This window comes from Apium graveolens, chromosome 5, assembly GCF_009905375.1.
Source record: "Apium graveolens cultivar Ventura chromosome 5, ASM990537v1, whole genome shotgun sequence".
Lineage (NCBI taxonomy): Eukaryota > Viridiplantae > Streptophyta > Magnoliopsida > Apiales > Apiaceae > Apium > Apium graveolens.
This window is the reverse complement of record NC_133651.1, coordinates 316837409-316862828: the sequence shown is the minus strand read 5'-3', so window position 1 is coordinate 316862828 and position 25420 is coordinate 316837409. Positions and strand designations below refer to the sequence as shown.

Sequence of the window (25420 nt, the reverse complement as noted above, 5' to 3'; positions counted from 1 at the left end):
TCGTGCTTCACTTCGCCCAGCATGTCCGCTTCCTCCAACCTCGGGGTAAAGGGGCATCCCATAAGGGGGTTAGTAGTAACAACGGTTGAATATTCATACCCGACGGGTCGAGAATTCACAAGTACATGTACTTGTTAAACTTGAGGATTCGTACCTTGAATAGTCGGGGGAGTCGTCCCTTGTGGCTGAGGTTGAGTTGCCCCTATCTGGGCTTCCCCTTGAGTAGATGCATAAGTTGAGTGGGGAGGAATCTCCACGGTTGACGAAATCACCTGGGTTGTCCCCGATGGTGTTCCTACCTCCAGAGCTCTAATTGTTCTCCGTGTTCTCGCCATGATTGTTGTTGTGCTTTCCCACAGACGGCGCCAAATGTTATGGATTAAAAACTAATATATATAATTGTTGTATTTAGTACTAAGGAACGTGAGCTTCAAGGCTCGATTTGACTACTCTTGTGTTTCGTGACTCAATCTGTATTAACAAGATGCCTACGTACCTTGCTGATTGCCAAAGATCAAGTCAAAAAACGTAGTTCTGATTTGTGGGGTGAGGCCCCTTATATAGACGTGGGAGTCCTTGAATTGGACTTGGTATAGGAGACTTGGTGGTCAAGTCTCTGAATTAGGATAGACTTAGGAGTCCTAGGAAGTAGGAAGCTGATTCCTTATCCTATGAGGTCCCTTGGAGGCCAATCTACAAGGATTTACATCCCCACTAGGACTTATCTTAATAGCTGTTTTTCTCCCTTATTAATTAATTACGAATTTAATTAATATTCAGGGTTTTGGGCCCTCTTTGTTCCATCAGGCCTGATCTGGTCCATCAGGCCTGATCAATGTGGTAACCTTTCTGGTCCGAATATCATACATCTTCTTATTGGGCCTAGCAACCCACACCTTGCACAATTAATGCAATATTTAATTATACAATCTGGATTTATTTATCCCTATCAGATATAGAATAATTTAATAATATAAGATGATCATGTATAAACGATTATTAGCGATATTTCATGATCTAACATGATGTATAAAAATACATCTTATGATATAATATATTAACACAATTGTTTGTCTTCAACAGTTATGGTTATAAAGATCGACCGATTTGAAAAAACCGTCAATAAATGATTGATAAATAGTTAAATATTGTGACATATTTGATAAATTTCAGATAAATTATTCGAATTTTTAAAATCATTAATAAATCATTTATTAATAACTCAACCTATTAGTTATGATTTTCAAAATTCGTAACCGTGCTTAACGAACTCATTTACACCTTACTTCTAGATTTAAAAAGGGAAAAAGTGGTGATAAATATAAATTTGACATAGTTTCAATTCAAAAATATAATGAAAGTACTAGCATAAAAGCCTGTGCGAGGCATGGGCCTGTATTTATATCGAAATATTATCTCGAACGAATTTATGTTTATAAGAAATTAATTTTTGAATACAGTAAATGATTATTATAACTCTATTTTATATTCATACATCAATTACGTAAAAATGAATAATATATTTTTATAAATTTAATTACATTTCATTAAAATTTAAATAAATAAATATGCAATGAAAATGAGATGACATAAAGGTCATCACTATATTTTCCTATTTTTTTCCTTTTCGAACATATAGACAACTTAAGTGGTGAAAACTTATTTTTATCGTAAAGTTCGATTCTCGCTTAGCCCGGATAATTTTAATATTAGATATTTAGTTTAAAGTAGATAAACCTAATTACTAAAAAAATTAAAACTATATTATTATAACAAAAATACTTCTAATTGTTTATAAGGATAAACATTGGGTCATTTCGGAATCAGGAAGTGCTATCTGATCCCCAAACCCACCCTACACCCCGAACGGAGATTCTATTCCTTTCCAGTCCTCACCCGAATGAGAAATTCTGCGAGAATTCTGGATATAATTAAAAATAATAAACATGTATTTTTATTTTAATTTTTTTTTTAAAAATCTACTAATTCGTATTATACAAAAACATTAGTAATATCTCATATTTTTAAAATTAAATCATATTAAAATTGATTTACAATATAAGGAAATGATAAATTAAAATTCAGATAAATATTTTAAATTATAATATAAAAAAGTTGATCAACAAAGTTTTAGATTAATTTAAGAATAAAATTATATTTTATTAATATTTTTTATAATAATTAATATAATATAATATATAAATATGTTGTTATGTATATATATACATATAATCGGAGTCGGGAAAATGGGGTAGGGAGACACTAATCCTAAACTCCGCCCGACCCCCGAAATTTTATAAAACCTTCCTCGTTGCTAGGCCCGCCCCCGAAAACTTCTCGAAATCCCTACTCGAACGAGCTGGGATGGGTCGGTGTGACGCCCTTAATCTCGGGGTTAGGAAATGAGGACTCACACACCTCTAATCTAGAATTAAATAAGCATAAACCCCGATTTACTACTAACAAGATCAACAGGATAAAGTATGAGACAAGATTACAACTACCAATCATAAAATATAACTTACAAACCCCAAATATTATTAAATAAACAATATCGATTCCGGCTGGGAACCGACAGATAACCCATTGTATCTTTAAATATTTCCTTCTAGGCGCGAGCTCACTCACAAATACCACTACCTGCTCTGGCAACCGAAAGCCCTCAACACGGTAGGGACCACCAGGTACGCTCTTACGAGCAGTGCGCCTAAGCCTGACCATCTTCTTGCTTAACTGCCATGGTTAGATTTAAACAAAACAAATGAGTATAAAACTCAGCAAGTAACTATATAGCAGTTCTACAATATCAATTCACAATATGCTTTACCAATCTCAGGGCATTCTACTTTATTTGATCTAGGTGGCAGATTTCCAGCTTTTGGGTTAAGGAAAGGTTTTGAAGGATAATGTGGGGCTGTCAAGGAACAAGGCTCAATGCAGGACGAAAGACGACATTCATCACAAATCATTAAAGGATCAGAATAGATCTTTCAGTAGAGGAAAGCAACAGTATGGAATCAATCATATGATCAACAAATGCAAGAATCAGGGTTCTCGAGCTTTAAGCTTCACATTGACATAATCAACTCTTTTCAAAACAATATAAACCATTTTCATTTTCAATAATCAATTTTACTGAACAGATAGTTTCAGTTCCCTTTTTAAATAATCATTTAGAACCCTTGATTGGATCACTTTATCTTTCCATTTCATTATATACGGGTGATCAGCCCGTACCGACCTCCATTCCGGTCTTTAAGGTACCAATCGGCATAATTTCAGCCTTAAGTTGGACTAGCCCCGCTAGCCTCTTACCATGACTTGACTAGTCCCACTAGCCTCTTATGTCCCAATCCTATCCATCAGGAATTCATTTGGAAAACCTTGAGTTGGAAAAAAAACAAATAGGTTTTCTAAAATCCATTTTATCATTACCAAGAATTTGAAATCATTCGGACTCTTTCAAGTCGAAACTCATTCTTAATTCAGATTTTAAGGAAATAAAGTTCAGGGAGTGATTCAAAGATACGCAAGGAACAATTCATAAGGATTCTGTATCAGGGATAATAAGGCACTTAAGTTAGAAGGATCAACATTTGTTTAGGGATCAATAGGGTGATCAGGAAAACAAGGTATCATTAAACAGGGTTAACAAGGATAATCAGAGGGTTCAATATAATCCATGGATTAATAGATAACTTGAACAGAAAGGACAGATTATCAAAGGGTTGAATCATTAAGCTTATCAATAACAGTTTAACAAGAACAAAGGCAGGGTATTAATATCAGGGTTTTAAACAGTTCAATACTCTACATGGTATGAACAACATTCTCTTTATAACCATTTACACAAGTAATCAGAGTTACTTGCCTAAATTTGCTTTCCTGAAGGTTGAACTACTGCCACCTAGTATATCATTTCCTTTTCTAGCGTGAATGCCCTCACGCTCCGAATCTACAATCAAAACCAAAACCTTAATCAGATTCTCAACTCTCGTTCCCGGAACGATCACTCAATACGATAACTCGATTATATCTTTGACTCGAGTATACGATTATAGCTTATACACATAAGCACATAGCACATAGCATATAACATATCCCTTTCTCGCAACTTTTATATCCTTATATACTTAACAATCAAAGCGTACTTGCTTAACCTTAGCTATTTCTCAAATCACACTAATATAACTCTTTTTCGACCATAGCTGTCACTTATAGCTCTTAATAACAAATGATTTAATTTTCTTTTTCTTTTATTCCTTAATCCGAACCATACATACAAAACACAACCATATATATTCAATTTCGATCTCATATAATCAAGCACAACTAGTGCAAATCACAAGAGTCATTTACGCACTTAAACTTCATCCTTTATAATTAAAAAAAATCCGAATCATAATCACATTAAGAATCAAAATCAACGCCTTCTTTTAATCATCAAAATTCGAACATAAACACCACCCCAATCTTTATCATGCAATCAAGTTTCCACTAGCCATTAAGATAATTGACAAAACCAACTTAATTCCTCTTTTTTACTCCTAAGACCCATTCGGGTTTTTCCATAAATCAAACATGCAAGAATCAATTTTGACATGCAAGGTTATATATCACATTTCCCACTTATTTTAATCCTTTACTAGATCATTCCATTCATTTAAACACCAAACAATGCATCACCTAACGATTCTAACTTTAATTAAGTCATTCAACCAACATGCATTCACTTAATCAACAAATTAATCCCTTTTAAACTCATTTTCCATTCGGCAATAATTAAATTCACAACTCAAGGACTAAACATTGACATGCACAACTTGATCTTCTTTAAAACTAACATGCAATTACTTTTTATGCTAAATAAGCTTAGTGTTTACTAAGATCAACTCATCAAATCCAATTCCTCTTTTTAATTAGCATAAATCCGAAGTATAATCCAACATGCAAACCTTGATTTTTGATTTTTCTAAGAAACAATCACCTATACACATCCATTTACTTCCTAAAACAATCAATGGAATCATTTTATCAATCCCATATTCGAGTTTCAACAAAAGAAATAAAACCCTTTTTCAAGCTTTCAAGAAACCATAACATGCAAAGCTAAAAAATAAAATTATCATATCATAGAAACTCCACCGGCTCTCCTTGGATCATAGTCGGTGGTGGTCGAACTTGAGAGAGCCCGTAATGGGACTCCTCTCGAGTTTATGACCCCAAAAATTTCTTGAAATCACTTTTATAGTTATGTATCAAGAAATCATTTTCCTTGAACACCACCATAGTGATTAATCATCAAAACACTTGCAAACACTTACATGCAAATGGAAATCGAGAAGTATACCGAAAATAAAATCTAGAGGAAGCAATATTTTTGAGTTTGAGTAAAGTTTGAGGGTTGCATGCAAGTGAGAGAGATGAGAGATGGAGAGAGCCGAGAGAGAGAGTGAGAGTGTTCGAGAGAGAGAGTGAAGGAAAGAAAGAAAAAGAGAGAAAGGGAAATGGGGTGCACGGGAGGAAAAAGAAAAAGGGGGGGGAATGGATTTATATACTACCAAAGCAAGGGCAATCTTGTAATTCACTAATTCCTTTTTATGCTCATTGTCCCTTTTCTTTTTACTCAAATGCAACAAAAATTAGATATAAAATATTTCTCTCTCGGAAAGTCGGAAATTATTGGAAGTGACGATTTTAACACGTAGATCTCGAAATTAGCTTTTTAACCATTACTCATAATAGATTTTTGAGCAGACGGTTGATTTTATATGAATTTCGCAAGCTCCCTTTAATAATAACATTTTCCACATAAAATAAATTTAAAAATGCAAAGACCATCAAATAAATCCACTCATCATTTTTAAAAAGTCTTCGGGACTACTAAGAAGATATCAGAACAAATCCCATATTTTTATCTTACTCGGATGATTTTATAAAAACGCGCGAAGGTTAATTAAACTTTTATTTAAATCACATAATCCCTAAAAATGTCACAGAATACATAGTCATGCACACATACAACAATCTCACATATACAATCACATAACGACTCAAGTCTGATCATAGAATTTATCCTTCTTTAATCTTTATCCTTTTCTACGCGTACCGAGTCACGTTCAACCTGACGGCCCGACGCTCAGCGTTCCGATTACGCTTCTCATTATCATTATCAATCGACACGTCACTTCGGACGAAATACTTTATTTAAACATTCATTTCATAATTCACATTTTATATTCTTTATCTCCTTATTAGGACGTGTTCCGTTCTACCTGACGGCCCGACACCACAGCTTAACTTCTAGGCTGACTCTTTAAATTGGAACGTTTTGATTTACGCTCCTATATTCTAATATACAAAAAAGACAATTAATCAGCACTTAGTCACATAATTATAATCACATCACATAACACATACTTTATTGACTTAATTACGTCGCAAAATTCTTAGTCGTCACAGTCGGGGTCAGGAGGGATGACGTTAATTCTCATTCCTATTTATTTCGTTGAGATTCATTACTAATTCGTCTCAATTCTCAATTGTTAACACTTATGACTAAGCGCGTAAATTAATAAGAGTGTACAACATTTTAAAATTAATAAAAGACTAATATTCTCTATTAGAAGATAATAACAAATGAAGTATACTCAGAAAAATATCATGATAAAAAATAAATTTTCCAAAATGAGTGTGTAAAAATGAATATTATTTAATAAAACTTGCAGCACTAATTTTCTTATTTTACAAATATACTTAAAACAAGTAATGAAATGCAATATATTTAATATATTATTTATATTATATCAAATTTTAGTATTTTATTTTCCATGTCACTACTCGACTAACCCAATTTATTGTTCTAAAACTTGAACGTTTTAGCCAAGATATCGACCGCGTACACATAATTGAACTTATTCACGAGCTATTTTTTCTTTAGTCGAATAAACTCGATTTTGAGCCAAACTCGGGTCAAACTTGTATCTACTCGGATTAAATATTAAGAAGTCTAAAAATAAATAGAAGGTAAGAAAAATATTGAACAAACACAATTACCTAATTATTTAAGAGTCTTACAAAATTTACTTACTCATCTCGTTGTGTAATTTATATATGTTTGATTTTGTACTAAATTAACTTTTTTACCTCTGTAATGAATTATAATTAATATTTTTCAGTTATATAGGAGTATGTATATAATAATGATAAGAATGAGAGTAATGCATACTGTTTTGATTGGTTTCATCTTTAAAAGTAATATATAATTTTTTATATGATACATATATATAATAAAGGTATCTCCAATCACATCTTTATATGTCATATTACTTCATTTATTACTCTATATATGAAGTTACGGGGCTCCAACGCTGAATTACCCTATCTTTATAAATAAAGGAAAGCACCGTGCAACTTCAAATTTGGAGTTATGCTGTAGATATGAAGATATTGATTTTATAATAAACCCTCTCAAATATTTCTATATCATGTAGGTTCAACTCTCTGTGTATTTTAAAATTATTTAATTATTGTACATAGTGATTAAGTAGATTTAAAGTAAAATTTGAAGGAATGATTGGAGATGAAATGGTAATATAAGTAAAAAAAAGGTGAAATATGAAGATAAAGTTATTTTAAAATAGAGCAATGCTTGGAGATGACCTAATGAATTAGTTTTTAAAGTTAAAATTTTAATATATTTGGTTTTTTAGATCCAAATACTCATTACAAGTACTCCCGGATTAAACCGAATATTTTTGACTCGACAATCACACAAATCAAACTGAATAAAACAGTATTATGATTTTTTGAAAACAAATCCAAAAAAAGTATAAAAAATGAATAATTTTATTAAATATATTTTAAAACATAATTGATATGTGCGTGTGTGTCTAACTACAAAATTTAAATTACAACTATATAATTAGATAAACTATTATTTTATTTACTCAAATAGCATAAAACAATATATTTTGTCACAAATAATCAGGGGTTTGAATTGGGGCACGCAACATGTTCGATGTTTTGTCTCAAAAAATCAGGGATTTAAATTTGGGCTTTTTCCGAATTAGGATACTGGCGGGAAAGATTGAGTTTGGGGTATCGAAATGAGTGCAATATGAGAAATAGAAGGGTCTTATGACGACTACTTTTGGCTGAATTGAATAGGTAACTCCCATGTGAATAAAATCATGGGCGGAGGTATTGTCTCGCTTACTTTTTATTTACCGACTTTAATATATCATTGTTTATAATTTTTTACTTAGATTACACATATTTGTGCACACACAAGACGAGGGTCTTTTGAGAAAACAGCCTCTTCATTCTTTGGAATGAGGGTAAGGCTGTGTACTGTACACCCTCCCAGACACTGCCATAGGCGGTATTATTAGGTAAGATGATGATGATGATTATTTTATTTACTCAAAAGTTAAAATTAAAAAAAGGAGAAAATATATTTTTTTAAACAAAACTTTTAAAATAAAATCAAAATTCATTATAGCACCATGATTCTAAGATAAAATTTAGTCACAAGTTCGATTCTCGTATATTTGATTTTTTTTTCTGATTACTCATTCCAAGTATTTCCGGATTAAACCGAATACGTTTGGCTCGATAAACACACAAGTCAAACTGAATTAAATGAAATTATGATTTTGTAAAAAAGTATTAAAAATATTTAATTTTATAAAATATATATATATATATATCATAACAATTACAACATAATTGATATATGTGTTTGTGTTTGTCTAACTACAAAATTTACATCACAACTATATATTTGTATAGACTAATATTTTATTCACTCAAAAGTTAAAGTAAGAAAAAATAGAATTTGATAAAAGGAGAGGATGTGAGTTATCTAATAAGAAATTTAATTTGGACTCAAAAGTTATGTAGCTTGATGGTAGGGACATGAAATTTGTGAGTAAGAGGTAAGGGATTCAATTCTATAGTATACAACAATTTTACTTATTTTTAACAAAAATTATGTAATAGTGACATTTTTATAATTTTTCAAAACAAAAGGGCAAAATTGTAATTTCACAACCATTAAAATGGCTATTTTTACCCTTGGTTGACATATAATATATAGTATAAGAGATTTTGCCTCAAATCAATTAACAATACTTCAATCCATTTTAAAAACTCATCCTGACCTTAATTATTACTATTTATGTTGTAAAAATTGCTAGGTGGATAAGTGTGATTGGTATACCGCCTAGCGCTTAATCGGGCAAAAGATCATTAATCGGTTGCATTATATATTATTTATATATTTTATATTATTTTAATAGTAAAAAATACTTTTTATATAAATAAATATAACCTCTTTAATATCAAATCTAGTACATAAATATTACCATTATATATATTAACTTCATTTTTTATTAAAAATATTACTTTTTTATAATTTTACCCTTATGACTTATTTTAATTTTTTTATCAATTAATTCCCGATTAATTTCGATTAATTACTAATTAATTAATTCTAATTTTGACCACCTTAATCGATTTTTGCCGATTTTGACCAATTTTATGAAAAATCGCCTAATTAACCGCATAAACCTAACTCAGGACACTTCACTCGCTCTAGATATCATCTATATTAGCGTTTCAACCGATTTTTAGAACACTGCTCGATAGCCTCGACCAAAACCAACTAAAAAGTGTAGGGGGGTCAAAGATGCAACCCAAACAAAAACACAAGGGCCACACAAAAAAAACCAATCTAGATTCTTGTCCTCTACCACCTTCCAGATAAACTTAAAAACTGCTATATATATCACTACACACCAACACACTAAAAACCAACCACCCCACCACCAGTGTGTATCTACCATTCTAACTTCTTCTGCCCCCCATTTGACCCGACCCGACCCGACCAACTAAAAAACAATGCTGGGCAGCGGTTTCTGTTGCTTCCCGGGTCGGAGCTCCGAGCCCGACCCTCAACTTGACCCGGTTGTTCTCATTTCAGGCATTGGTGGGTCCATTTTGAATTCCAAGAAGAAGAAGTTCGGGTTGTTTCAGACCCGGGTTTGGGTTCGGATCTTCTTGGCTGAGTTGGAGTTTAAGAAGAAAGCCTGGTCTCTTTATAATCCTCTATCAGGTTTGTTTTTTTAAATTTAAATAAATTCTCGGGGTGAGCGAGAAACGAAGCCAGAGACTTAAAGTTTAAGTCTTTAGTGTTTATTGTTAGTGTTATGGAAAGTGTTCATTTTTAGTATTTGTACTAGAGAAGTAATGTTTGTGTATGTTTTAATATGAGTGAGCGAGAATTGAACCGAGGACCTCGGACGATAAATGAGAGTCTTTAATGTAAATTGTTAATGTTATGGAATATTATGATCTTGATCATTTTTGATATTTTCAGTGTTAAGTGTACTATAGTAGTTATAATTTGTTTATGTTTGAACTTCATTTTAATATCGCGAGAGCGAGAATTGAAACTAGGACCTTGGATGATAAAGGATAAGTGTATGTTGTTAATTTTTACGAAATATTATGATCTTGGTTATTTTTGATATTTGAGTGTGTTGACTTTTTTGTAGCTCAGATTTAAAGTTAATTAGGAGCTTTAATGAGTAGATGAGCTTTAAAGAGAAGTTGGTAGATGGAATTTAATGAGTTTTGAGCAAACATAAAATAAAAAGTGGATAACATTTTGCATGTTTCTTTAAGTTGTTTATCTGTATAAACTTATTTAGTGATTAGTTTTTCTTTTAGGTGTGAAGTTAGTTCTTGATACATCCTTTGATCTATAATAGTCGTATAGTTTTTATTTTAGAGTTGAGCGTTTGGCTTAAGAAGGAAGTTGTAAGAGAAAAATATGTCAGATGTTGAATAATATGAGGAATTACGTGATATGAGATATGCACGAGTGAAAATCTGCAAGCATTGTATAATCTAATGTGTTACGTTATCAATTTATCATATATGCGGGGCGTAAGACTCTTCTTTGATGCCTTGTAACATCACGATTTTATAACACTTAATAAACTGAAATCTTATCAGTTGGTCTTTTTTCGTGAAAGGCTACGTTTTTACTTGTACTCCCAGAAAGTAACTGAATATCATTTTATAAGATATTAGTGCATCTTGTGCAGTGTGGCCAGACAGAACTACCTTGAATCTTTGTTTTTATGTGTAACTGCTATTATTTTTTTCGTGCTTGATTAGTTATTTACCACAAAATAATAGTTTCAATAGTATTGGTCTATCATGCAACTTAATATTTGGTTGCTTTCTTTTGTGTTTATTTGGTAAATTTGTAAATATCTTAACTGGTATTGTTTCTTTTGGTTTCTGGGGTGGATTTTAGGTTATACGGAATCGGTGGATGATAGCATTGAAGTTGCAGTCCCTCAAGATGATTATGGACTCTATGCAATTGATATTTTAGATCCTTCTTATGTAAGTTTGACAGTTACTATTTTCTAAATTATTTCACATTTTTAGTATTAAGTGTTGCATATTTCATGTCTTATGTATATCACATCTTTCATTTTATAGTTCCATTACTTTGTATCATCTATCGCAAATGTACCGTCAGTTTGGTGGAATGCATTTGAAGCAAGAAGAATTATGTTATTTGTAACTGTCAAATAAACGTAAACATGTATGTGACAGGCGGTAAACTTGTACCATGTCAAAACTGTCCCTGTTGTCTGCCACTCGTGCTACTGACCCCTTTACATTTATCATAGGGATATTTCAGAAATTCAAAAAAATTCAATGGCTTGATTGAATTGAAAAGGGCACATAAATTTTTATATATAAATATAATGGGAAGTCGGGAACAATGTTGGCTGCAACAGTTATAGGTAAAAAATTAAGGGACATTGCCAAATCTTCTCATAGATTATTTGTTTTCTAGGTTGATTTTTTTAATCTTCATGCCATATATTTAGCTGGGGCTTGTTCTCATTTCAATTTCCAGAGAGACTCTCAAATTCTACTTCTTGCAGTCAAACAACATTTCAGGATGTTAATTGATTTCAATTTCCAGAGAGACTCTCAAATTCTACTTCTTGCAGTCAAACAACATTTCAGAATGTTAATTGGCTATAGTGTGTACTAGTATATTTTTAACTGTATGGGTTGTTTACAGAACTATTGATCACAAAGAATCTTATATTTTTATTTTTATCTGGATTTCGCATGAGTCTAAGAGAGTAATTATGTTACGAGTTTTCACTTAAATAACCAAATTAGGATTGTTTTGTATATGAGAAATTATATGTATGGTAAATATATGTTTGCATATAAGAAATAGAATTCCTCTTACTTGTCTTGTTATGGCAGATGGTAAAATGTATGCATCTGACGGATGTATACCATTTTCATGATATGATTGATATGCTAATTGGATGTGGTTACAAGAAAGGAACAACGTTGTTTGGATATGGTTATGACTTCCGGCAAAGTAATAGGTAATTTTTTTTGTGCTATCTGCTAAAATTTCTTCAAACCTACATAGATGATAAGATAATGACTTGAACCCACCCAAGTTGTGCCGAATAGCTCAAAGTTCTATAATCTTGTTAAACCGATAAAGGGCCCAACATTTTGTCACTTGTCTTGTATCTCTGGCAGAATTGGCAAATCTATGGATGATCTTAAAGAAAAATTGGAAACTGCATACAAAGCTTCTGGAGGAAGAAAAGTCAACTTAATTACACACTCTATGGGTGGACTTCTAGTAATGTGTTTTATTTCACTTCATAATGAGGTACTCTTCTTCCATACTTATCAAAGAAAACATATCCAAGACATGTTTAAAACCATAATATTCAAAAGGGATGACATTTTATATCTGTACAGATATTCTCCAAGTATGTTAATAAGTGGATCGCTATTGCATGTCCTTTTCAAGGTAATTACTACATACTACCGTTTCAGATTTTCCTACGTAAATCTTTCATCTTTAGTTATTGTTTCCTTCAAAAAAATAAGAGACAAAACAAATCCATGGTTTAAGTTAAAACAGCTAGAGTATGCAACAAAGAAAATCAACACTTGTATGCCTGTGCGTTGTGCTGCTATTTCTAAGGCCAGTGAGATCTAGGATGTCACCTTAAGAATCCTAGTAACGAATCAACTGTACTAGCCTTTAGCACTATAGAGCCACTTAAATGATATCACTTGTAATATTTGTTTTATATATTTTGATCTGTGGGTAATACCAAGGTATACAAAAAAATTCATGCTCTATGTTCAGTTCAATCCACTTCTGCTCAACTGAGAAACATGGTAAAAGAAATATCTTTATCCAACTGGTAGATTCAAACCTAGCTTGTTCAGGTACTCAACTGGGATAAGGGTTTATTAGTTGTGCAGGTAAAGGTCTTAATGGACAACATGACAAACCATACCCACCAGTGATTATGACTCTGGTACTTTTTTTTAGCATGTTCAGTCGATTTTGCCTAATTTGTGGGGACTTCGTCAAGTTTGTGGAGTCTTTGTCTATATTAATGTTTAGCAAAAACATTTTTTTTAATTGATTCCCTTGTGTTAATAAAATACGCGTATAGATTTTGTGCTGGTACATCTTGGCAAACTTATTGGTTCTAATGTTTCATCGTGTTTTCAAACAAACACACACTCACTTATATGTGAGATATCTATTTTTTAAAACCTTAACTTGTTACTTCAAAATATTTCTGAATGGAAACAGACTACTTGTTTTCCTTGTGTAAAGTCACAGCAGCAAGGAGAAGGGGAAGATAGAATATTTTGGCTCTTAATTGCTAACAAATGTATTTAAGAACACCTACCAATGTAATTTTAAGAACATTTCCTTGTTTCTGGGCTCTTGATTGACTCTTATTTGCTTAAGAAGTATCCTTACCTTTAAAGAACATTGGACATCAGGCAATCATTATATGTGTCAACCTATATGCTTACAGTGTCTAAGTATGTTATGCAGACCTTTCCTTATCACGAGCTTGTTTCATGCTTGACAGGTGCACCTGGATGCATCAATGACACACTCTTAACTGGACTGCAATTTGTCGAAGGCTTTGAAAGCTACTTTTTTGTGTCAAGGTGGTCGATGCATCAATTGGTAATTTCTCTATTATTATAATTCTTATACAGCTACGGAGCTGTGGGTGATCCACTGAAATTTTGATGCCACGGTTAATTTTTGTAAACTAGTAAAATATAATGGTTTCCTCTTTCACAAATTAGAGGCTACATAATTAAGAGTGCGTTAATTATTAGGTTTAAAAATATTTGATATAATCTGTTTTTTGGTAAGGACGAGTTTTAGAATTTTCAGGACAGTTCTAGCTTTTTTTTTTTTTATCTTTTTTAGGGTGTGTAAAAAAATCTTATTGAGGTGGCAAAAGTTCTCCCTATTCCCTAAAGGAACTTGCCTTGTAAAAGATGTTGAATCTAATTTATGTTTCAATTAAGTCCTCCTTTATAAATCAAAGGTTTCATAAGAGTTGATTATTTAACAAAAGTTATCGGTCATGATCAATTAGCTGTTACAACAATCCATTCACGGATTCAACCTTTGCTTGCCCCATTCCAGAAAGTTCGTCCTTGAATGCATCAGTGAGATACATAATAACAATAATAGAAATCTATTACTACACGTTTCAGTTCAACTTAACCAAGAGTTTGTAGCCAAGCTGTATTTAACTTTTCACCAGAATAATCTGTTATTGAACTACTCTAGAGTCTAGATACACTTATCTTGTATGTCCATAAGCTGGGGATACAACAATTACTGTGCAGTTTGAAAAATGTTTTAGGATGCATAAGTTTACAATACATGCAGGCCTTGGTTGTCCAGTTACATTAAATATTTATTGTTTTCTGAACTTGACTACTTTGCTTCTGGACCATAGTTATTTAGACTTCAATTTTTTATTCTGTACTATTTAAGTACAACAGAAATCCAAACCACGTAAGCACCCCTCATCTATAAGGCATGTACAAGTGAGTAGAACCTAATGCATAATAAGCATAACTTATTTATTTACTTTCGTGGAAATAAGCTGTCAATTTGGGGTTTATGTTTCGTTTGGAATATGTATATACATACCTAAAATTATGTCTGATGTGTAGCTGGTGGAGTGCCCATCAATATATGAGATGTTGCCAAATCCTAAATTCAAGTGGAAAAAACAACCTGAAATATTAGTATGGCGGGGACAATCAACTGATGGTGAAACTGTCAACTTGGAGTCATATGGCCCAAATGAAAGTGTTCTTCTGTTTGAAGAAGCACTGAGAAATAACGAGGTACTATTCTTGACTCTTGTAATGATGTATGTGCTGCAATAATAACATTGTAGTCAAACAAGTAGTGACAAATTTGTCACCTTTAAACAGCTCTTAAATCTCTTACAGAATATGGAAAGCCCTCTTAGTTTCTTCTCATCAATAACAGTTATAGAAGAAACCTTGAATTTTTCTGGTCATATGGCTGCTTCATGAAATGGCAAAGCCTCAGAGAGGCTGTTTTTCAGATATCAGGCTTGGATTTTATTTTCTTGGTAAACGGATTTTTAAATTTAAATCAAGCTGACCTTGGAAGGATATATTGGTGCAAACTGTTATATAGTGCGGACAATTCTTTATATTTTTGGTGAAAGTATTTACCCTCATCAGGTGATAGAAACTCGTATGCAAAGCACACACCACAGTAAAATTTGTTTATAATAACAATCTACATGTATTGTATTATTGCCTTAACCATATATCATTACATATTGTAATTGCAAGAAGAATTCTGAGCTTATGTAATATGATCATCAGTATTACATTGATGTACAATGAGACCAACTGATTGTAAGAGATCAGAACTCTGTCCCGGTTCTTATATATAAGTAGAGATTCCAGCAACAAACACATTATAGAACCTGTAATGATTTGTTTCACTATAATTGGACCTGGGCATCAAGAGCAAGTTGGATTTATCTGCTGAGGTCTATACATAACCAAAGAAAGAGAAAAATAAAGCAGCCACCGTGGATGAAATCTTAGTTTCTGTGATTCAAACAAATATGCATTGTCTATAATGGAAAAATAATTATCTGTGTATTAACAGCCGATTTCAATCTAGTTTCTAGCATTTCAGAAATCAGAAGAGATGACGAGCAACCGATTACGGTTAGGTATTGGGTTATCTCGAGAACTATGCATTTGATTGTCATTTGAAGTCATGCAAAATTATAGTAGACATGTCTTTGATATAGGAAGTTGAGTATCATTCTGTGGAAAGACGACCGTGTCAAAGAACTTTACATGTCATGGCAATATAGGCTTATAATTATTGCTTCCAAACAGTTTGTTGTGCATATTTGTTAGTCGATGCTCCCTTGTAAATCAGGATTTTTCTTTAAATACAAAAGTGCATATGATTTTTTTAGCGCGTGTATCACTTCACACTAACTGTTTACTGTGAAGCTAGTACTTATCGCTTTTTGTCTCAACTATCTGTGATCTGTTTCAGTTAGAGTATGACGGGAAAACAGTTGCCTTACCTTTCAACTTCTCTATTCTCAACTGGGCTTCTGATACTCGGAAAATGCTTAATAATGTAAAACTACCTGAAGGGATCTCGTTCTATAACATATTCGGGACATCTTTTGAGACACCTTTCGATGTCTGGTAGGTATAGAAATTACATTTATTTGCTTGTAGATAGATAATTTTTTCTGGTTATAGTTAACCATATGCACTTAAGAATACTCTCCCTCTAAATATTACCCTTACGCATCGTAGATGTGTTTATTTATTGCCAAAACCTGTCAGTGTTCTAAACACTTGCACAGTGAAAAAATAGAAGGGTTTATTTTATGCAAACATTTTAAGAATGCTCTTTTTTTGTTATACAATTTTTTAAATAATGATTTCAGCCGTTAAATTTAATTTGACAGTTCTGGTAATTAGCCTAATGGTTTATATTGAGGCTTACTTTTTTGGACAGAGGGAGTATATATCATATTTGGTTGTCTATTGTGCTGTAGCTAATAGATTTTATTTAACTTGCCTGTTGAGACTGCTTTTTCTCTTTTTATAACAACATCAGAGAACATTATACTGTTTGTAAGTGCCTCGTGAAGTACTAAAGAAGCTATTTATTTTTGTGATATCTTTCACTTCCTATTAGATCCCTACATTTAGACATTTAATAGGATTAAACCATAATTTCAAGTAATATTTATGAAACTAACCAACTATATAATACTTATTACGCTTTCGAATTATATTCCCCTCCGAATTGTTTAAAACTATATTCATATACAGTACGTATGTTCTCCTCATAAGTTTATGGTATGACGAAATGGATCTTATTTTCGGTACAAAGTTCCTGTATGATATCTAATCAAAGTTTCACTATTGTTTTAAATGAACTGTCATATCTAACATCTACATTTATTTTTAATGTTGTTTTCAGCTATGGTTCAGAAACTTCTCCAATTCAGGAATTATCTGAAGTATGCCACACATTGGTAAGGGGTTAGAGTGTCATGTATATTAATAGGTCTGGTCAATTGATGTGCCGTATCATGAAACTTGATATGTATCTTTGAGGTTGGAAATATCTGTAAATTGCGTCTGATATTTGAGCTCTCATAACCACCAAATTTTCACTAATTCCTTTATTTAAATGGGATGCAAGTCTTAACATTGTAGAATTGATTGGTAAATATTGGGGATTTTTTGTATGTGACATACATGTGCAACATCAAATTGAACATGTTGCTAGATTGAGGAGTAGTGAATGTTTTCTCATATGTTTCATTTTTCGCAATGCTCCAGCCTGTGTACTCGTACGTGGATGGAGATGGAACAGTCCCTTCAGAATCTGCAAAGGTGCTAAATCTAACTTTCAAAGTTATTCTTGGCCATAGGCACCGTTAGAACCTCTGATTTCAATATAATATATACAAAACATTGTTGCAGGAAAACTTCACAATCACAATGATTAACTGAATATATCTGATGTGAACTTATTCTGGTAGTACATATATTAATTTGCTTAGCAATATTAATCATATAGTTATTTTCTGGTTAAATGTAAGCAATATTGATAATAGTTGAGTTCTAGGTGTCTAAGGTACCACCTTTGAGGCATTGATGAATATCACAGCGGAAAGTCAAGATAGACTTTAAAATTGTCACCCTCACCAGCCAGCCTCCAATATAACTAAATGAATAAGAAAGTTTTCATCTTCAATTTTTTTTTTTTAATAATTTATGTATTCCCTTATTCCTAATGTAGCGATTAGCATTAACTTTTATAGCGGTTACGTCGAAGGGTAGAGTTACCCTTGCAAATACACCTTAACATTTGTTTATGTGATAGTACCGCTTCAACAGTACACAATTAAAAGGTAATTACGGTGAAGCTTTTTTAAGGAGCTGAAATTTAATTGTTCTTGGTTTAGTATCCCCTTCGGGAAGATGTATACCTTAAGTGTGCAATTTATTATTTTCTCTGCCCGTGGGACGTGTAAAATAAAAAAAATATCTAATTAAAATAAGTAAAAAATTCATATACCTAATACAACCATTATTTAGGAATCACAAAACTACCATTTTTGTCAACAATTTTGACCAATTGAAAGAAAGTTATATATATGCATTCACTATATCAGGGAGCACATATAGACGGAGTTAATATTTATGACCACCTACTTTTACTTGCTTCTGATAGATTGATTGATATCACTGTACTTTCTTATGCATCCGACAGGCTGATGGATTTGCAGCCACCGAAAGAGCAGGGGTTGTTGGTACTCACCGCGAACTGCTAAAAGATGAAAAGGTATTTGAACTCCTCAAAAAATGGCTGGGAGTATACGAGGTCAGCTCGGGCTCGACAACTGCCAAAGTAATGGATGCATGTATACAGTAATTTGTATATTATGATGATATTACCTAGTAAACTATCAGCGAACTATGATAATCCTTGTAGTATTTGGAAAGGACCCATAATGGTTATTGAGAATCCTTGTATACAATATAACTCAAGTGGTTAAGGTTTATCTCTTGTCGTCCGTCCTAGGTTCTGGGTTCGATTATTGGAGAACAAATACTCAAATTGTAAGGCATATAAGCCTAATTAGTCTGAAAAACAGAACTCTGAGCTTAAAAGAACTCTGAGCCACAAGTGGGAATGCAAATAATGTTTTATTTTTATCCTTTTTTATCTTCATCTGCTTTCATATGAGAATACAATTTTAATTTTTAAATGAAGGTCAAAATTTTATAATATTTATCAAAATTATGTGAGTAAAATGCACTTTATGTACTTACATTTTGGGTGTCAGACCACTTGCAATACTAACTTTCATTATCTCTCACTTGAAATACCGCAGTAATAAATTTTGTATAGTTTGCGTGATTCCGTTAACTTCCACTAACTCCGTCTCTTTTTGCAGGGGTATGATTGTCATATCCTTATTACAACGCGACAATCATATTCTGCCACTTTATTGAAAGAAAGAAGTTCTCATCTCTGTCTCTCGCCTTTTAGAGAAGAAAACAAAACTCTTTTTCCCGCTAGAAGATCGTTGTTGCTGCTACAATGGCGTGGTTCATCAGAGATAGGAAAGACAGATATGCTTACCAGCCTCATGAAGGTCCTGATTACGGAGGTTAGTGCTCTAATTGAGAACTAGGGTTCTAATTGAAAAGGGGCTTTTTGTATTCTTGTACATATATGTTCGATTAGGGTTTTATTTTGTTAGAATATGAATTTTTAGTTTAGTTTTGAATCTTTTTGTCTATTTAATGTGTTGCATGTGCTTCGAGCTGTATTCATGTGGTTCTTTTCGTTTTTATACTAGAAAGTGATAAAAATATGTTTATGGTGGTCCCTTGTGTTTCATCAGGAGTGTACAAATAGTCGAAAATGATTGTTTTTTTGTATTTTAGGTTTTGTTCTGTACTATTAGGGTTTGCACTATTTTAAGTGTATAGAGTATGAATTTGTATGCAATTATTTCTTCATTTTCTTTGCAGAGTATCCAGGACTGTTTAGTATTAAACTACACTATGGTGGAAAGTTTGAAGAGAACCCTGTGAGATATGTAGGTGGAGAAATTGATTTTGTTGACATGTGTGATAGTGACACCATGAGCCTTATAGAGGTAGGAAATATGTTAAGGGATTGTGGTGTATTAGGAGCACACACCTTTTCATATAAGTTACCAAAGACAGATATTTCTAGGGGTTTATGGCCTTTACAAAGTGACAGTGATATTGTTGAGATGTGTGAACTAATGCCTGCTGATAGAATGATATATGTTTATTCAGAGACCATGATACCTCTGACTGCTGTTGATATTGATGGTGTACCTACCCAAGACTTTCAACCTTCACAGGATATGAACATTCAGTATGTTGAACCTATGAATGATGTTGAGGAAAATGTAGAACAGATGGGTGATGTTAAGGAAATGGTTGATGATGAAGGTGATTTACAGAGTGATGGGGACAGTGATGAGGAGTACATCCCAGATGAGCTAAGTGACTGCAGTTTTCATTCTGATTCCTCAAATTTAGACAGCACTGATGAGGAAGTATGCTACCACAAGAGTGAAAGACAGAAGAAGAGCAAGGAAAAAGCTAAGAAAGAAGGTAAGGACAAAACAACAGTCAATACAGCTGAGAAAGATGGCAAGGCCAAAAAAACTTATGAAGAAGGCATACTTAATCTTATGCAGATGGAAAAGGAAGCAGATAGTTTTAGTGAAGATGAAGAAGGGTATGCATCTGATGCTTCTAGTCATTTCATAGACAGTGAAGAAGAGAGGATGGCCTCTAATAGCACTGATGAGGATGAGATTCCCTATCCAGTATTCAACCCTAAGACAGACATGAAAGAACCCAAATTTCAGATTGGTATGTTATTTGCAACATCAAAAATGTTTAGAGATGCAGTTAAAAAACAAGCTATACTGGAGAGGAGACCTATTAAGCAGTGCAGGAACTATGGAAGTAGGGTGAGGTTTATTTGTGAAGGGAAATGTGAGTGGAAGATATATGCCTCAAAGCCACAGAGGACAGACACCTACCAGATCAAGGTGTATAATCCTAAACACACATGCACACAGACTTTTCACCAGAAACAGATAAATTCAAGATGGATAGCTAACTATTATGAGGATGATATCAGAATGAATCCCACATGGCCCTTAGCTTCATTCCTACAGAAGGTGGTAAATGATTGGAACTGTCATGTTTCCATTTTTGCAATAGGCAGGGCAAAGAAGAAGGCATTAGAGAAAATTAATGGGAAACATGTTGATCAGTATGGGAAGTTGTGGGAGTATGGTAATGAGCTAAAAAACATATGGAGGAGCTAAAAAAGGTATACATAATCTATATTGTCTTTACTGTCTGCCTTATCTATAACACATCTGATATGTTGCTGACATGGGCAGCTGTCAAAAAAATGCTATGACTGGTTAGCTGAGAAACCAAGAAGCCAATGGAGTAGGAGTGCTTTCAGAGCAATATGCAAGAGTGACATTTTTGTCAATAACCACTGTGAAGTCTTCAACAGTAGCATCACAAAGTATAGGGATCTTCCTATAATATCAATGTTGAAAGCAATTCACAAAGATGTGATGAGGAGGATACAACAAAGGAGGGACAAAATACAAAACAGCTATGCTCTGAACCCCATATGTCCTAATGCTATGAGGAGGCTGAATAAGTAAGTACTTTTATCCTAATTATAGTATTCTCTGTGTATGTTTTTAAGTGACTTATACCTGAAAAATAACTATTTGTATATAGGGCAATTGACCAAAGCAAAGGATGTCATGTTTTATGGAGTGGTGGTGCAAGATACTTGGTCACCATGACAGCTGGAGGTTATGAGATGGTGGTTGACTTGGAGGCACATAAATGTGCTTGCAAGAAATGGGAATTATCAGGTATCCCATGCTACCATGCTTGTGCATGCATAGCATGGAGTAAAAAAGGTTATGAACCATTTATTCATCAATGTTTTACTAAAGACCTCTTCTTGGAATGCTACAAATATATTGTTGAGCCTATCTGTGGTGAAGAGGAATGGATAGAGACCCCATATCCTAAACCTCTTCCACCAGAGGTCAAGCCTCAAACAGGTAGGCCTAAAAAGAAAAGGAGCAAGAAAAATGATGTGGTTGGTGTTGATGCAACTAGGTTGAAAAGGCAAAATACAACTGTCAAGTGCACCTATTGCACTGAGTATGGACATAATACAAGAACCTGTCCCGCAAAGGTAAATACCAAACCTTTTTGTCAATAATTTGGTAAACACAAGTGCTAATGACTGTTTATCCATGTGTGTTAGGCTTCAGACATTGCAAATGGATGTGAAAAGACAGTTAAGACAAGGAAGAAGTACATCCCCAAGAAGAAGGCACCCGAGGCACCCACAACTGGACAAACTGATATTCCTCCTGTGCAGAATCTTATTCCTCATGAAGCTAGAAATGTGACTCAGACTGACATATCAGTTCATGAGGTGCAAGGAAGAAGGACATCACCAAGAAAGATAATGAGAGTAAGGCAGAAGTACACCCCAAAGAAGAAGGCACCTGAAACACAAACAAATGTTCCTCCTGTGCAAGATCCAATGCAGTCCAAATCAATTCCAGAAGTTGGTGGTGGATCCTGTGAGGGTACCCAATGTGGTGTATTCAAGACAAAGAAATGTCAACAAAAGTCAACAAACACTCCTCTTGGAATTCAGCCCAAGACAGTGAGCACCAGGAACAATGTCACAACCACTACCTATGAAAATATTCAGGCCAAGAGAAGAGAAATGCAGTCCAAACTTAAGGACAATCCAGTTTGGAAGATTTAGATTTGTCATGACTTCTTTACTATGAAAGTTTGTCTGTGGTTTTTTATGCTCTTGGACTATTTATGCCTTACTTTTGGATGTAATCTGATGACTATTTATGCCTTACTTTTGGATGTAATTGTATGTGTTAAGACAGTTGACATTACATCATGTAATGACACAAGACAATGGTTATGTCAAGGCACTTGATTACTTATGCATTTGATTTTGTATACCATTACTGTAGTGACTTCTTATTGCTCATACTGGTATATGGCTAGTGAAATGAAATGAACAATACACAAGATTTTTCAGGAAACACAACCACCACTACATTCTTTCACTTAGATTTGTTCACAATAACAATGATCATAGTACAAAACAAACTGATTGCATAGAAAATCAAACTAAAACACTTAAGCAAACTAAACATAGGTCTACCCCTCTACTCGTCGATTGAGTCGTAACCTTCCTCGTCCACACTAACTTGTCCCAATGACTGCAGCACCATGTTCATTATGAGAGAGAAAAGGACAAACATTGCAATGACTGTAAATTCTTCCTTCCTCTTCAGCTTATCCAACTGAGCTTGGTGCCTTGCAACCATTCGATCCATCCTCCGCCTGAGCTTGTCGATCGCATCAACATTTCTTTGTTGTAGCTCTTCAATCACCGCTACTGCTCGAGCACTAAGTGGTGGGTCGATCCACTTGTGATACCCGCAATTATCATCTCCACATTCTCTGAACCTCCTGCCTGCATTTACTCCAAACCAACGAGTCTTCACAACACTCATTCGGTAACAATCACACATAACATCGAGCAAGTCTTCACCAGCAGCAACATTGGAGGAGGCCATTGTGATGCTCACTTTCTAATTAGGGTTTAGAATTCGGTATATACATGTAATTGGGGTAAAAGGCGTGTATATATAACTGATGTAGCCGTTGTAATAAGGATATGACAATCATACCCCTGCAAAAAGAGACGGAGTTAGTGGAAGTTAACGGAATCACGCAAACTGTAAAAAAATTATTACTGCAGTATTTCAAGTGAGAGATAGTGAAAGTTAGTATTGCAAGTGGTCTGACACCCAAAATGTAAGTACATAAAGTGCACTTTACTCAAATTATGTTGAGAGTTAACTGGGCTAAAAGAATTTGCTTTATAAAATCACAACCAAGGCCCTAGCAGTTTTATGCAAGTAAATCCGATTTAGAGTCGGATATCTTTAAAAATTATAAAAAAACAAAACTTAAATAAATATAAGTTGAGAAATGTTATACTCCCTCTGTTTTTTATTATAACGGTTAACCTTTATGCACACACTTCTAACTGCTTTGACCGCATACGTAGAATAATAATTTCTAATTTTTTCTTTTTGTGAATATAAATATATAACTAAAACTTTAATTTAGAAAAAGAAAATTTTAAAAAATTTTATTTTATATATGCGGTCAAAGTACTTAGATTGTGTGCAACAAAGTCAAACGACATATAAAAGAAAACAGAGAGACTAGTATTTATAATAGTTGCCAAAACTGTTCATAAATATGGAGTCGTTGAAATGATATTTACTATTCTCTCGTAAATAAAGTTGATCTCTCGTATATGAATCTATATTCCTCTCACGTAATATATATACAAGTATCTTCACCGATCAAAATTATTTACATTTCACTTGAATTTTTTTTTAAATTATTTTTGCAAGATCGAACGTTACTTACTTTTCAATAATTGAGCGAGAATACAACCAAGAAGCGTTCGGAATCCGAATACAAAAGAATATTACCAGTACATGCAAATTCCACTGTTACTCATCATCATCTGCACACACCAGTAAAATCCACCCCTTTTGAAATCCATCATAGTATTTTATCAGCTCTTTGTCTTTATAGTCTTTAATCTTCTTTCTATAATATTTAACAAAAAGTAATAAGAAACAGATAATTAAAAAACACAAAGCTGCAAATAAAGATCTCTGGGGGATGACAAATATAACTGTGAGAGGACTGGGAGTCTGGTATGTGATAGTATGTAATTGATGGATGGGCACGTCTTGGATCCTCTTCTCTCCTCGGGGCTCAGATTATTTAACTGTGAAAATGATAAAAAAAATGAGGAGTTTTTGTTTTAACCTAATTTTGTGGGAGAGTTGAATGGAATAATGTGCATGGTAGACCGTGCGATATTGCAGGGGGGAAGAGACTGGCAAATCAAAGTAGTAATAAACATTTGATGTGTTCCCAAGAAGGCACGGGTGCTCCGCTGATTTCTCCAACACATATCTCACTTCCCTCCACCATGCTCTCTCTCTCTCTCTCTCTCTCTCTCTCTCTCATTTCATCACTCTCTCTCTCATTTCATCACTCTCTCTCTCATTTCCTCCCTCTCTCTCTCATTTCATCTCTCTCTCTCCCTCCCTCCCTCTCTCTCTCTCTCTCATTTCATCTCTCTGTCTCTGTCTCTGTCTCTCTCTCTCCCTCTCTCTCATTTCATCTCTCTCTCTGTCTCTCTCTCTCTTTCATTTCATCTCTCTCTCGTGTTAGTTCTATGAGTGTTTTGAGTTTAGAAACTCTGATAAACTCTGAAAATTGG

At 33.5% G+C, this 25420-nt stretch overlaps 1 protein-coding gene across 1 annotated transcript; it reads left to right on the top strand.

Annotated features, from left to right (window-relative positions):
* The first annotated feature begins 9727 nt into the window (after positions 1-9727).
* Positions 9728-19182, top strand: LOC141659574 (phospholipase A(1) LCAT3). Its single transcript, XM_074466507.1, has 11 exons — positions 9728-10117; positions 11330-11421; positions 12313-12440; positions 12604-12739; positions 12832-12883; positions 13977-14077; positions 15091-15267; positions 16481-16638; positions 17429-17483; positions 17794-17847; positions 18731-19182. Exons 1-11 carry the CDS (start codon positions 9904-9906, stop codon positions 18890-18892), a joined length of 1329 nt encoding a protein of 442 aa, XP_074322608.1. The 5' UTR covers positions 9728-9903; the 3' UTR covers positions 18893-19182.
* The last annotated feature ends 6238 nt before the right edge of the window (positions 19183-25420 follow it).